The sequence below is a fragment of the Ovis canadensis genome, chromosome 10 (assembly GCF_042477335.2).
Source record: "Ovis canadensis isolate MfBH-ARS-UI-01 breed Bighorn chromosome 10, ARS-UI_OviCan_v2, whole genome shotgun sequence".
Classification (NCBI taxonomy): Eukaryota; Metazoa; Chordata; class Mammalia; order Artiodactyla; family Bovidae; genus Ovis; species Ovis canadensis.
This window is the reverse complement of record NC_091254.1, coordinates 90,660,954-90,674,191: the sequence shown is the minus strand read 5'-3', so window position 1 is coordinate 90,674,191 and position 13,238 is coordinate 90,660,954. Positions and strand designations below refer to the sequence as shown.

The following is a 13,238-nucleotide window of genomic DNA, read 5'->3' as shown; positions in this document are numbered from 1 at the left end:
TTTTCAAATGAGTCAGCTCTTCGCATCAGGTGGCCAAAGTCTTGGAGTTTCAGCTTTAACATCAGTCCCTCCAGTGAACACCGAGGACTGATCTCCTTTAGGATGGACTGGTTGGATCTCCTTGCAGTCCAAGGGACTCTCAAGAGTCTTCTCCAACACCACAGTTCAAAAGCATCAATTCTTCAGCACTCAGCTTTCTTTATAGTCCAACTCTCACATCCATACATGACTACTAGAAAAACCATAGCCTTGACTAGACAGACCTTTGTTGGCAAAGTAATGTCTCTGCTTTTTAGTATGCTGTCTCAGTTCAGTTACTCAGTCGTGTCCGACTCTTTGTGACCCCATGAATCGCAGCATGCCAGGCCTCCCTGTCCATCACCATCTCCCGGAGTTCACTCAGACTCAAGCCCATCGAGTCCGTGATGCCATCCAGCCATCTCATCCTCTGTTGTCCCCTTCTCCTCCTGCCCCCAATCCCTCCCAGCATCAGAGTTTTTTCCAATGAGTCAACTCTTTGCATGAGGTGGCCAAAGTACTGGAGCTTCAGCTTTAGCATCATTCCTTCCAAAGAAATCCCAGGACTGATCTCCTTTAGAATGGACTGGTTGGATCTCCTTGCAGTCCAAGGGACTCTCAAGAGTCTTCTCCAACACTACAGTTCAAAAGCATCAATTCTTTGGCGCTCAGCCTTCTTCACAGTCCAACTCTCACATCCATACATGACCACAGGAAAAACCATGGCCTTGACTAGACGGACCTTAGTCGGCAAAGTAATGTCTCTGCTTTTGAATATACTGTCTACATTGGTCAGAACTTTTCTTCCAGGGAGTAAGCGTCTTTTAATTTCATGGCTGCAGTCACCACCTGCAGTGATTTTGGAGCCCCCAAAAATAAAGTCTGACACTGTTTCTACTGTTTCCCCATCTACTTCCCATGAAGTGATGGGACCAGATGCCCTGATCTTTGTTTTCTGAATGTTGAGCTTTAAGCCAACTTTTTCGCTCTCCTCTTTCACTTTCATCAAGAGGCTTTTTAGCCCCTCTTCACTTTCTGCCATAAGGGTGGTGTCATCTGCATATCTGAGGTTATTGATATTTCTCCCGGCAATCTTGATTCCAGCTTGTTTCATCCAGTCCAGCGTTTCTCATGATGTACTCTGCATATAAGTTAAATAAGCAGGGTGACAATATATAGCCTTGATGTACTCCTTTTCCTAATTGGAACCAGTCTGTTGTTCCATGTCCAGTTCTAACTGTTGCTTCCTGACCTGCATACAGATTTCTCAAGAGGCAGGTTAGGTGGTCTGGTATTCCCATCTTTTTCAGAATTTTCCACAGTTTATTGTGATCCACACAGTCAAAGGCTTTGGCATAGTCAATTAAGCAGAAATAGATGTTTTCCTGGAACTCTCTTGCTTTTTCGATGATCCAGTGGATGTTGGCAATTTGATCTCTGGTTCCTCTGCCTTTTCGAAAACCAGCTTGAACGTCAGGGAGTTCACAGTTCACATATTGCTGAAGCCTGGCTTGGAGAATTTTGAGCATTACTTTACTAGCACGTGAGATGAGATATGATATGCTGTCTAGGTTGGTCATAATTTTTCTTCCAAGGAGTAAGTTTCTTTTAATTTCATGGCTGCAATCACCATCTGCAGTTATTTTGGAGCCCCCAAAATACAGTCTCTGGGCTTTGGGCTGGGTCCCCAGGGGAGGGAGGAGAGCTAATGGAGGGGGTTTCCTTGCCTCTTGTCTTTTTAGAGACCAGGGCATCGGCCCCAGGGTATTCCTTGAGGATACTAGCGCCACTGCAAGATTTTCTTTGCTCGAAGCATTGGTGAGGATTTCAGATTGCTTGAGTTCAGTTGCAGAGTGTCGGAGAGGGATGGCCAGGTGTCCTTACTACTCCTGCTCATCCAGTGAAGCCAGAGTTTATGCTGAAGGAATCAGGTGGTGAAATACCACCCCCTCTTCCCTCATTCCTTCTATGGCTCCCGCACAAATCGTGCCCAGTAGGGAAACGCCACCACCTTGTCTGTTACAGATTCAGGGAATGGCGGTGACTTCCCCAGAAAACTCTGTTGGTAGTGTCTCAGGTTATTTGTAAGAAAAAAAAAAGTCTTTATAAATAGCTTTGCCTGAAAATACATATTAATGCAAATAACAGAAAAGAAAAAAATCTCTTTGTACCCATGCACATTGGTCAAACAGTTCAACTCAGTACCTTCTTGGAATAGCCTTTAAAATTTTCTTCCTGTAGAATCTCTTTCTGCCAAAAATTCACTGAAGGACTAAATACTCTGTACACTGAAACACTTGTCACACTTTTTTTTGAGACTTATTTTCTTTTTTAAATTACTTTTTATTGGAGTATAGTTGCTTAACAATTTTGTGTTAGTTTCTTGTGGCATAGCAAGTGATTCAGTTATCCTTACATACATATCCCCTCTTTGTTGCATTTCCTTCCCAGTTAGGTCCCCAATGAGCACTGAGGAGAGTTCCCTGTGCGATACAGTAGGTTCTCATTAGTGCCATACTTTTTAAAACCTGTTTTTCTTCATGTCAGATGATGTGATGTACATTCCTTAAGACCTGGGAGTGTCTTCACTTAGCCAAAGGCAGAATGTTTGTTTTAAAAATGAGTTTATGATATTTAAAGTTCATTTTAGTGGAAATCTTTTTTTTTCTTCCAGATTTGGATGATTTACAACATTATATGTTAGGGAGAGTCTTTAAATGTACCTCAACTGCTCAGATAATGAGTGGTTTAGGCTGGCCTTTTTGCCTCCTACCCCTGGTATTTAACCAAGCCACTTCCCTCCCCTTCACTCAGTTCAGGAAGCCTTGTTCTCTGACCCTCCACGTTCCCAGCCCCTGCTTCCCAGATGCTCTTGCTCTCAGGACCTTCTTGGATGCCCTTCTCTGAGCTGGCTTCTCTTACTGTCTCCTCTGAAAGGCTGTGGGATGCAGAACCATCCTCGGGCCCTGTGAAGAGCCGCAGCTGGCAGATGCTGCTCACACTTCTCTCTGGTCCTGATGGGAGGCCCACGGCACCATCTGCTTCCTCCATCGCTGGCCGCGGAGCCGCAGAGCCCACACCTGCTTCTCCCTAAGCTGCTGTGTCCTTGGTCCACTGCTCTTTCCCCCCGAATCCCTCCAACCATGTGTCCCTGTTGGATTGACAGTGAACCAGCACCCACTGTGGGCCGGGGTCTCATTGCATCCTCGATTTCACCGCATCTCTGAGCAGGTTACAGGCCAGAGGATTCCAGAAGTCTCATGATGTATTCGCTACCTTCGTGAAGTAATCGTTCCATTTACCCCTCCAGCACACTGGCCTCCTTGGCCCAGATCTGTTGAACCTGTATTTGTCTTTAGCTTCCTTCCCGGGAGGAAGTTTTTTCACGTGCCTGGCAGTCACAGGTGGGACTCAGCTGCCAGCCTTCTTAGTGATCGTGTCCCCCGGCATCAGGAGCTCGCCATTGGATGGGTGTTTGCCCCGCCAGCATCGGGAGCCACGCTGGTTGGATGGAAACTGCTCCTAAAAGGCATTCCTTTTAGCTGTGGCTTGTACATGCCCTGGGCACAGAATATAAATATAGTGATTTTCACATTCATTGTGAAATATACTCTCTTACCTCTGTTTGTAGGCTAGACTTTACTTTGGATCCAGCATCACACTTCTCACTTTTAAGATGAGCTTCCCAGGAACTAAAATGAAACCTTGAGAGTCACAGTGCAAGCTCTGATACATGTCCTGTCCAGGTGCTAGTTAGTAAAGGATGCCACATAGACTAGACCAGTACTCGGGAGCACAATTCTCTGTCTTTGGTTGACCTGAGACTTTTGGAGAACAATTGTTGGAGTAATCAGCTTGAAAGAAATGAAGCACCCATTCTGTATTGCCTCTTTAACACTAAGGTGGAGAAAAGGGCCATCATCAGATGCAGAAAATGGGGAGGGGCACACAAGAAACAATGGAAATCATACCCTGTTTTCATCTTACTGGTCAACCTCTTATGAAGCCTTCCACTTTCCAGGTTAACCCGCTTAATTGATTTTGGTCTAAAGGGAGGGAAAGACAGTGACAGAGGCTTTGAACCCCCTGTGTCTTATTCTCTCTGCTTGATGACATGTAGCGCTTACTTCCCACCTGTCTTTCATGTCTCCAGTCAAAGTTTCTTTCTTAAATATCATGCCTTTTGAGCTGATAACATTTTCCAATTGAAAAATGCACCCTGGGCACCTGATCAGGGCAGAGGTATCTAGGGTTGTGGGCACAGAGTGCCAAGTGACAGGGTTTTCCCTGCACATGGGCATCGCTGCCTGTGTGCGACCCACAGAAGAGCCACAGTAGGTCAGAGTCAACCCAGCCTTCCCATGGAAGCAGCTGACCCAGATCCTAGACCCAGAGTGAAGAGTCAGTTGTCAGATCACACCACAGTTACAGACTTTATTTTAACAGATGGCTGAGTCTCATAAGGTTTTCTGTTTCTAAGGATGTTTTTGTGTTTCCAAAGTTTCACGTAAATGTTTTTTTAACATAAATCTCTTTCCTCCATCTTCTTTGAAGGTTGCTGGTGTCGTCGGCCGTGCAGACCTCCTGGGTGCCCTGTTTTTTCTGCTGTCTTTCCTTGGCTACTGTAAAGCGTTCAGAGAAAGTAAGCATGATGTTTTACCCTCTCAATTTTGCATCTTCTTCGTGTTTCTGTTCTGTCGAGCGTGTTTTAACAGATGGGAAGGTGTCCGCTCGTATAAGTTTATCACTTTGAAGGAATGTAGGTCAAAGGTATCAATTGTTTTTAGTGATGTCTGTTACTCAGGTTGCTTTTTTCACGACACAAAGGTTGTGCTTCAGCATTCACAACGTTCAGGAAGCATCTTGCTGAGTAGTGAAACCAAGAGCTCCTGCTCTTAGTGCTAAAGCAGTTGTGATTGATTTTTGTGATTTTTTTTTTAATTTCCAGTAAAATTGAAGAGGGGAAAAGCTTTTTGTTATTTATTTATTTATAATGAAAATATGTTGGAGGAAAAATATAGAAAAATTGTAAAAATGTATAGCTATGAATATGCACCTGGAGCATGAGGTTCTTATTTTTTGTCATGTTAATGGTACTGAGAAAGTCTTTGTTGCTGGACCCAATGGAGCTGAAATGACCAGTTGTGTGTGTGTGTGTGTGTGTGTGTGTGTGTGCACGCGCGCGCATACATGCATGCAAGTGGCGGGGGTTGAACTGCCTGTTTGTTAGCACCAGTGCATTTATTGAGATTCAGTAGAATCCCCATATAACTCTACTAATTATATGAATTCTGATCGACTCCAAGTGACATCATCCCTTCCCAGTTGTCTTACAGTAGAAATTGGGTATGATACATTTATACATTTTGGCCCTGGCAACAGTGTTATAATTTCAACTTCTGTTATAAATTCAGTTCATGACTGTAGAACTCTCTCCTTATATAACACAATCAATTGAAAAGGGAAAGTCAGAAGAAAAGGGAAAGTGAGAGGAACAATTTCTGTGAGATGCTTGACAGGGCTGTTTCAGCAGAGTGAGTGAAAGTCACTAAGTTGTATCCAACTGTTTGTGAGCCCCCCATAGACTGTAGGCCACCAGGCTCCTCTGTCCATGAGATTTCCCAGGCAAGAATACTGGAGCGGGTTGCCATTTCCTTCCCCCGGGCCTCTTCCCGACCCGAGGATCAAACCTGGGTCTTCTGCATTGTAGGCAGATGCTTTACTGTCTGAGCCACCAGGGAAGCCAGTTTCAGCAGAAGCTGATAGAGTAGTACATTGGTTTCCTTGAGTCTTTTCCACAGCACTTCTCAAAGCTTAGGTGTGGTCCCCTGCCAGGGCCTTAATGTTATTGTTCATGTACTAATGCTTATACTTGGATTCCTCTTGTAAGCTGATATCTTATTCATAAGCAAGGACAGACCACTCATTCAGGATTTTGTCTCTGCTGGGGCTGGTTGAAGTGGGGTCACTCAGGACTGGTTTTTGCAGAGTTAGGAGTTTCCATAGAGGCTGCCTGGCCTATGAAGCCTGAAATTCTTACTGGCCTATCCTTTGCAAAGTTTGCTAATCCCTGGGACAGATGACTGACACGTAACTGTCACCGTGCTAGTGGTTCCAAAAGATTTTTTTAGCTAAGATTAATAGGGAGTTTCCAGCACGAAATTTTTCTTTACTCATGAAGGTAGAGGAGTTTCCTGTAACATAAGTTACCATTTTTTGACTGTCTGCTGTCACACATATGTGTGTGTGGTTGTCAATTATGTTACAGTCTTCAGTTCAGTCGCTAAGTTGTATCTGATTCTTTGAGACTCCATGGACCGCAGCACACCAGGCTTCCCTGTCCATCACCAGCTCCCTGAGCTTGCTCAAACTCATGTCCATCAAGTTGGTGATGCCTTCCAACCATCTCATCTTCTGTCGTCCCCTTCTCCTCCTGCCTTCAATCTTTCCCAGCATTAGAGTCTTTTCCAGTGAGTCAGTTCTTCCCATCAGGTGGCCAAAATATTGGAGTTTCAGTTTCAGCATAAGTCCTTCCAGTGAATATTCAGGATTGATTTCCTTTAGGATGGACTGGCTGGATCTCTTTGCAGTTCAGGGGACTCTCAAGAGTCTTCTCCAACACCACAGTTCAAAAGCATCGATTCTTCAGCCCTCAGCTTTCTTTATAGTCCAATTCTCACATCCATCTATACATGACTACTGGAAAAACCATAGCTTTGACTAGACAGACCTTTGTTGGCAAAGTAATGTCTCTGCTTTTTAATATGCTGTCTAGGTTGGTCAGAGCTTTTCTTCCAAGGAGCAAGTGTCTTTTAATTTCATGGCTGCAGTCACCATCTGCAGTGATTTTGGAGCCCCAAAAAACAAAGTCTGACACTGTTTCCCCATCTATTTGCCATGAAGTGATGGGACCGGATGCCATGATGTTCGTTTTCTGAATGTTGAGCTTTAAGCCAGCTTTTTCACTCTCCTCTTTCACTTTCATCAGGAGGCTCTTTAGTTCCTCTTCACTTTCTGCCATAAGGGTGGTGTCATCTGTGTATCTTTAAGATAGGTGGAGTTACTTTCCCTGCTGTCCACATGTAAGACACAGAGTTTAAGTAACTCACCAGGATCACACGGCTATATATGGCTGAACTGGGTTCACCCTCTGTGTCTAACTCACTTCAAAGCCAGCCCCAACTAAATTGTCTTCATCGGCTTCCCTGTCCTCATGGGACCAGTGAGGCAAGCTTGTCAAAACAACCATTAAAAATAAAGAGGAGGTGCATTCAGTTCTGTTAATGAATTATTTAAATGTTAAGTGTGGTAGAAACATCAAAAGTATGATTTAAGAACTCCCCCTGCTACTCACGTTGCCCACGTAAGTGTGCAGCCAAGAATCAAAGCTCTTTTGTGGAAGAAGTTCAGTCTGGTACTTGTGGAATACAAATAATAATAAATGATATTTGTTGTTTAAACCTATGATTTAAGTTACCTGGTCTTTGTTCTTTCAGATCTGAACATCAATTCAAAGAACAGTCAAGCATTCATTCCTCATAAACTTGAAGTTTAAGAGAGGTTTTTTACAGAGGAACAAATTTAATATTTTTTATAAGGGAACAAAAAATTTAGTGTTCTGAAGTGAACGATTTAACTAGGTAAAAAGATCTTTCGGAGAATACATTCCTTTTTAATAACCTCATTAGCTTTTTTTAATAGATGCACTGTCTGTATTATAAAGCTCTGGACAATTTTTAACTGCCTGAGTTTATTGTAACAAGCAATTCTGTGCTAACCTCTGGAATCCTCGCATTTTTTGAGAGTGAAAAAAGAGTCTCATGTAACATTTCTGGGTTTTTTTTTTTGTTATGTAGAATAGCTCCAAGTGGGCTCTTTTAGAATAGAATTTTTTTTTTTTAAGAAGAAAATAGCCTTATAGAAAAGGATAATTATTTTAAAGGGAAAAAAGAAAGAAAAACACTAAGTCGATGATGCGCTGGTTATTATTTCTGAACACCCAAAATGAAAAGTATTATTCTAATGATGAGACATCCTTCTCTGTTAAAGCCTAGTACATAGTTTGGATTGGAAAAAGGTAATCTGTCTGTATGGGCTTCCCAGGTGGCACTAGTGGTAAGGAATCTGCCTGCCAGTGCAGGAGATGCAGATGTGGGTTCAATCCCTGGGTCGGGAAGATCCCCTGGAGAAGGAAATGGCAACCCACTCCAGTATCCTTGCCTGGAGAATCCCATGGTCAGAGGAGCCTGGCAGGTGTCAGTCCATGGGGTCACAAACGTCACATACATAATCCTTCTGCACAATAAACTTGATAGAAGAGCCAAAACAATTTCTTTTTATAAATAAATACCTTAGAATATTGTTTCATGGGAATTGGGATGACAAAGAGAAATTTCATTAGTCTCATTTATATAGTGGGGAGGAGAGAACCTTTTCAAGAGGAAAGGAAATGGGTACATTTCTAGAATAACCATTTTAAATCCTAAGCTATTATGAAACACAAGATCTCAAGTCTCAGTTGTTTTAAGTTCTTCAAATTTATTTTAGTCACTCTCCCTACCATAGTTCAGGGCTTCCCAGATGGCTCCTTAAGAAAGAATCAGCCTGCCAATGCAGGAGACGTGGGTTCGGCCCCTGGGTCAGAAAGATCCCCTGGAGGAGGAAATGGCCACCCACTCCAGTATCCTTGCCTGAAAAAAATCCCATGGACAGAGAAGCCTGGCAGGAATACAGTCCACGGGGTCGCAACGAGCCGCACACGACTAAACACAAGACAGTCGCACCATAGTTCAGGCAGCTAAAACAGGATAACTGTCGACTCTTGGGATCTCGTTTCCTGCTCTTTTCCACTCTGATTCAAGACACGTTTGTCTTTGGCTTACACAGTCACACAGCTTAAACGAGGGCAACTGTGTAACTCACATAGTCTAGGACGCCATTTTTTTTTTTTTTTTAGATTTGGGATTGCTGCCATCTGAATTGTGACCGCGGTATTCACGTTGGGTTCTCTTTCCCAGGGGTTGCTACACTGGCTCGATTCTCCCAAAACGTGCTTTTAGTTAGGAGATTGGCCTCCGAGTTGCCTCATTCCGCAGGTAGAAGCGCCGCTTGCTTGGCTCCCACTCCTGGGAGGGGAATCCAATGCGTGTTGTACGGCTCCGTGCTCCAACCGAGGGAGCCGGGGCCGCCTGACGGAGTCGAGTGACTTCCGCCCACGCACCGCGACGCACGCCGGCTTCCGGGCGGCTAGACGCAGGCGTCGACTGGGGAAGACTGTGTCTCCTGGGATGCAACGCTTTTTCTTTTCTGAAATGACAGCTTCCCCATCGAGCGCCCTGCCAAGTCCGCCACGCAGCGCTTCCCTGAATTGCCGGCGTCTGTTGGGCACTTGAGGGTGTTGGCGCTGGCCAGGGTCTTGTTAATGCTTGTGGGGTTTTTGTTTCCCCCACCGTGCTCCTTCCCCTGGCCGCCGCCCCTGCTGCCCCTCAGGCTTTGCCTCGGTTTACTGACGGGATCGCCTTACCTAAGAGACAGACAGGGAAGCAAGGAAAGCATTTTCCAAGCCAGTCTTTCTGAAATTCTGGATTATAAAAGGTTCATGTTTGCGAACGCTGTACAGTTCTAGAGCAAGTTGTGAGAGATGTTGCATGCAGTAAGAACAGTTTTTTAGGTTTTTTTGTGTTTGCTTTTTTCATTTTCTCTCCTGGACCATTGTTGCTTAACAGCTTAGCAGACTGGACGGATTTGAGATGGAGAGTTCTTAGCCTGAGACACTTACACAGAGTTTGGCTTCCCGCAGTGGCTCAGGGGTGAAGAATCCGCCTGCAGTGCAGGAGACTCGGGTTCGATCCCTGGGTGGGGAAGGTTCCCTGGGGAAGGAAATGGCAACCCACTCTAATATTCTTGCTGGAAAAATCCCATGGACAGAGGGGCCTGTTGGGCTATAGTCTATGGGATTACAAAAGAATTGGACACAACTGAGCGAGTAAACAGCAAACGATGCATCAGTTAGAACTCCCTATTTGGGGGAGACTTTTTGAATAAAAGTACTCATAAATGCAGTTGTACTGGAAGTGATATCCACCTCTCAGGATTTATTTTTACTGTTTTTAGCTGTTAATTCTAAAATGAAAATGATCCGTTTTTCCTGTCTTTTTAATATTATGTAATTTTTAAAAAACAATTTTTTAAGATCTCTTACATGACAGATTATTCCATTGTGAGGAGGTTCAAAGACTAAAAATGAAAGGAGGACTTCTGGCTGTATTTATTCACATTAACAAATTACTGACTTTTCAGTGTTAATTACATCTCAATTGCCTTTGAAATAGAGTAATATAGTAAAGCTTCTAACAGACATCGAAATAAAACGGTTGACTCATCCAGTATTTATTGAGTGCCAGCTATATGCAAGGTGGCCTACTGTTTTCAGTTTCAACTGTCTTATTAAAATGATCAGGCAACTTCCCTGGTGTTCAGTGGTTAAGATTCTGCGCTTCCAACGCAGGGGGTGCAGGTTCCATCCCTGGTGGGGGAACTAAGATCCCACATGCCTCGGAGGCATGACCAAAACAAGAAAAAAATTTTTAAATAAAATGCTTAAAATTGGGAATAAAAAAAAATAGCTTACATTAGTTACTAAGTAAAAACATATAAAAACACAAGTCCAGATTTATCTAGATTATTTTATATATTTGCAGCTGTTCACATTAGTCACCTTGACAGATTAATACTCAAAGAAAATAATAATTTAACAAACTAAATGGTAAAACTGCTAGAGGAGGTCTTATGACCATAAGTCTACTAGGCTGTGCTGTCCCTAAACTCAGGACCACTTTCCCAGTTGATTATTTAATTTTTATAAGGCCTTTCTTGATTGTCCCCAGTACGAGAGATACTTTATCAATACTTTGTAGGCTGCCCTTGGTTTATCATGTACCTCCCTTCCACACATTTGTAAAGAGGACCCCTTTGATTTATATGAGATAGTTTAAAAGTACAGTTAGTGCGTGGGTATGAACTGCACAAGTCCATTTGTAGGCGAATTTTTTTCAATATGCACTTCAATATTGCAGAACCAAAAGTTGGTTGAATCCACAGATACAGACCAGCAAATACCAAGCAACACAGTGGGGGCTGACTGTGAAGTTATATGGAAGGGTTGGGCCCTAACTCTCCAGTTTAAGAGTCAACTGTTAAGCTCAGCTTTCCAGTTTGAATTGTGGAACAACTGAAGTGTGTGTGCATGCTGTCTTATGACTCCTGATAGCAAATCAAGTGACTAATCTGGTAGGGGTTGGAGGAGAAAGAAGTGAATTTTAATAAGCAAGTCACTTCATATTTTCCGAGTTTTTGAAGGCAGACTTGGATTAGAAACAGCTGTGTAGACCATTTCATGGATGAGCTGGGTCTCTGAGCATGTGTCGTTGACAGTGCTGTGTAGGAAATACGATATGAGCCCTTCAGGTCATCGCACAATTTCTAGTAGCCATGTTATAAAAAAAAAAAAAAAGAAAAAACCAGATTAGCTAAATTTTAATGCTAGTTTCTTAGCCTAATATATCAAAAGTATTTGCAACATGTAATCAGTATACAGATTATGAGCTGTTTGACATTCTTTCATATGGAGTCTTCAAAATTAGGTAGTGTGTTTGACCCTTCCAACATGTCTCAATAGGGACCAGGTAAATTTCAAGTGCTCCCCAACCACCATGCCTCCTCTTGGACCGTGGTGGTCTAGAATTGGTTTTCTGAATGTAAAGCCATTGCTTGGTTTATAACTGAGCCCTGAAATTACCATTGTTGAGAAGTGACCTGCCTTCCTGCTAAGTTGCTTCAGTTGTGTCTGACTCTTTACGACCCCATGAACTGTAGCCCGCCAGGCTCCTCTGTCCGTGGGATTCTCCAGGCAAGAATACTGGAGTGGATGGCCATGCCCTCCTCCAGGGGATCTTCCCGATCTAGGGATCAAACCCGGGTCTCCTGCCTTGCAGGTGGATCCTTTATTGCTGGGCCACTGGGAAAGTGACACTCATTTAATAATCACTGAAACTGAAAACACTTCTTCAGCACAGAACCATTGTCATCCTCTTTCACAAGTTTCCATACTGGAATCAAATCAGAAGTATAAGGCAAGTTAAAGAGTAGGATGCTCCCAGAACAACTTGCTGAGGATTTGAGAGGTGGAGGGAGCCTGAGTCCCTTAAAGAAACTTGGAGTTCTAGCGGTATGATGGAATTATGAGGTGAGATTAGAGAGAAGGCTGTCAAAGAACCAGGAGGTTGTGGTTTTTTAATGTGTTTTTCTTCTTCTTTTGGTGAAATCTCAGATTGAGCCATCTAAGGAGAAATCCACTTTAAATTCCAGGCAAGTGGAATGTGAGTCTTGGGGTAGTTTACCTTTGTGTTCACAGAGTGCTTTCAAGAGCAGTCCTTTGGGTGTTTTAATGGAGGAACTGGGAATTTTTTTCCTATCCAAAACTACTGAGCCGTGGAGGGTGGGGTGGAATTAATCCATGTTACAGTCAAGTAAAACACAAGCTAATTCAGTTTTTCTAGGAAGAAATGTAAAATGATCAAGGGACTAAAATGTTAAGATCAGGGAACATTACACTGGGAAATCACAGTATGTTTCAAGACGTCTGAACACAAATTGTGGGAATAGAAGCTTAAAAAAATCAAATTCCACTAAAGGGGTGAGGAGGGAAGTGGTCCATTTTTTTTTTGTTTTGTTTTTGGAAGGGTTTTCTTGGCCGCTCCATGTGGCTTACTGGAGCTTAGTTCCCTGACCAGGGATGGAACCCATGCCCCTGCAGTGGAAACCTGGAGTCCTAATCACTGGAACCCAGGGAAGTCCCTCTATTATGGTTTCTAGAGAACTACTGAACCTAATGCCTAGTGGATATGAAAACAGCAGCTGGGTCTGAGGTGGGGGTTTTCGAGGGCGCAGGAGCCAGGGTGGGAGACTCCATGGTAATCAATGTGTTCATTTATAATTAAAGGGTATCTATTTGCATATAAGGGATTCCTGGGTGGCTCAGTGGTAGAGAATCCATCTGCCTTTGAGTCGGGAAGATCCCCCAGAGGAGGAAATGACAACCCACTCCAGTATTCTTGCCTGGAAAATTTCATAGACAGAGAAGCCTGGTAGACTACAGTCCATGGGGTTGCAAAGAGTCAGACATAACTGAGCACACACACATTTGCATCTAAGCTGCTGAT

At 43.4% G+C, this 13,238-nt stretch overlaps 1 protein-coding gene across 1 annotated transcript in view; it reads left to right on the top strand.

Annotated features, from left to right (window-relative positions):
* Positions 1 to 13,238, top strand: part of TMTC4 (transmembrane O-mannosyltransferase targeting cadherins 4) — a 59,042-nt gene that overhangs the window by 13,525 nt on the left and 32,279 nt on the right. Inside the window, exon 5 of the mRNA XM_069601950.1 lies at positions 4,573 to 4,660. Within this exon, the coding sequence (XP_069458051.1) occupies positions 4,573 to 4,660 (88 nt within the window). The remainder of the gene's footprint in view (positions 1 to 4,572; positions 4,661 to 13,238) is intronic.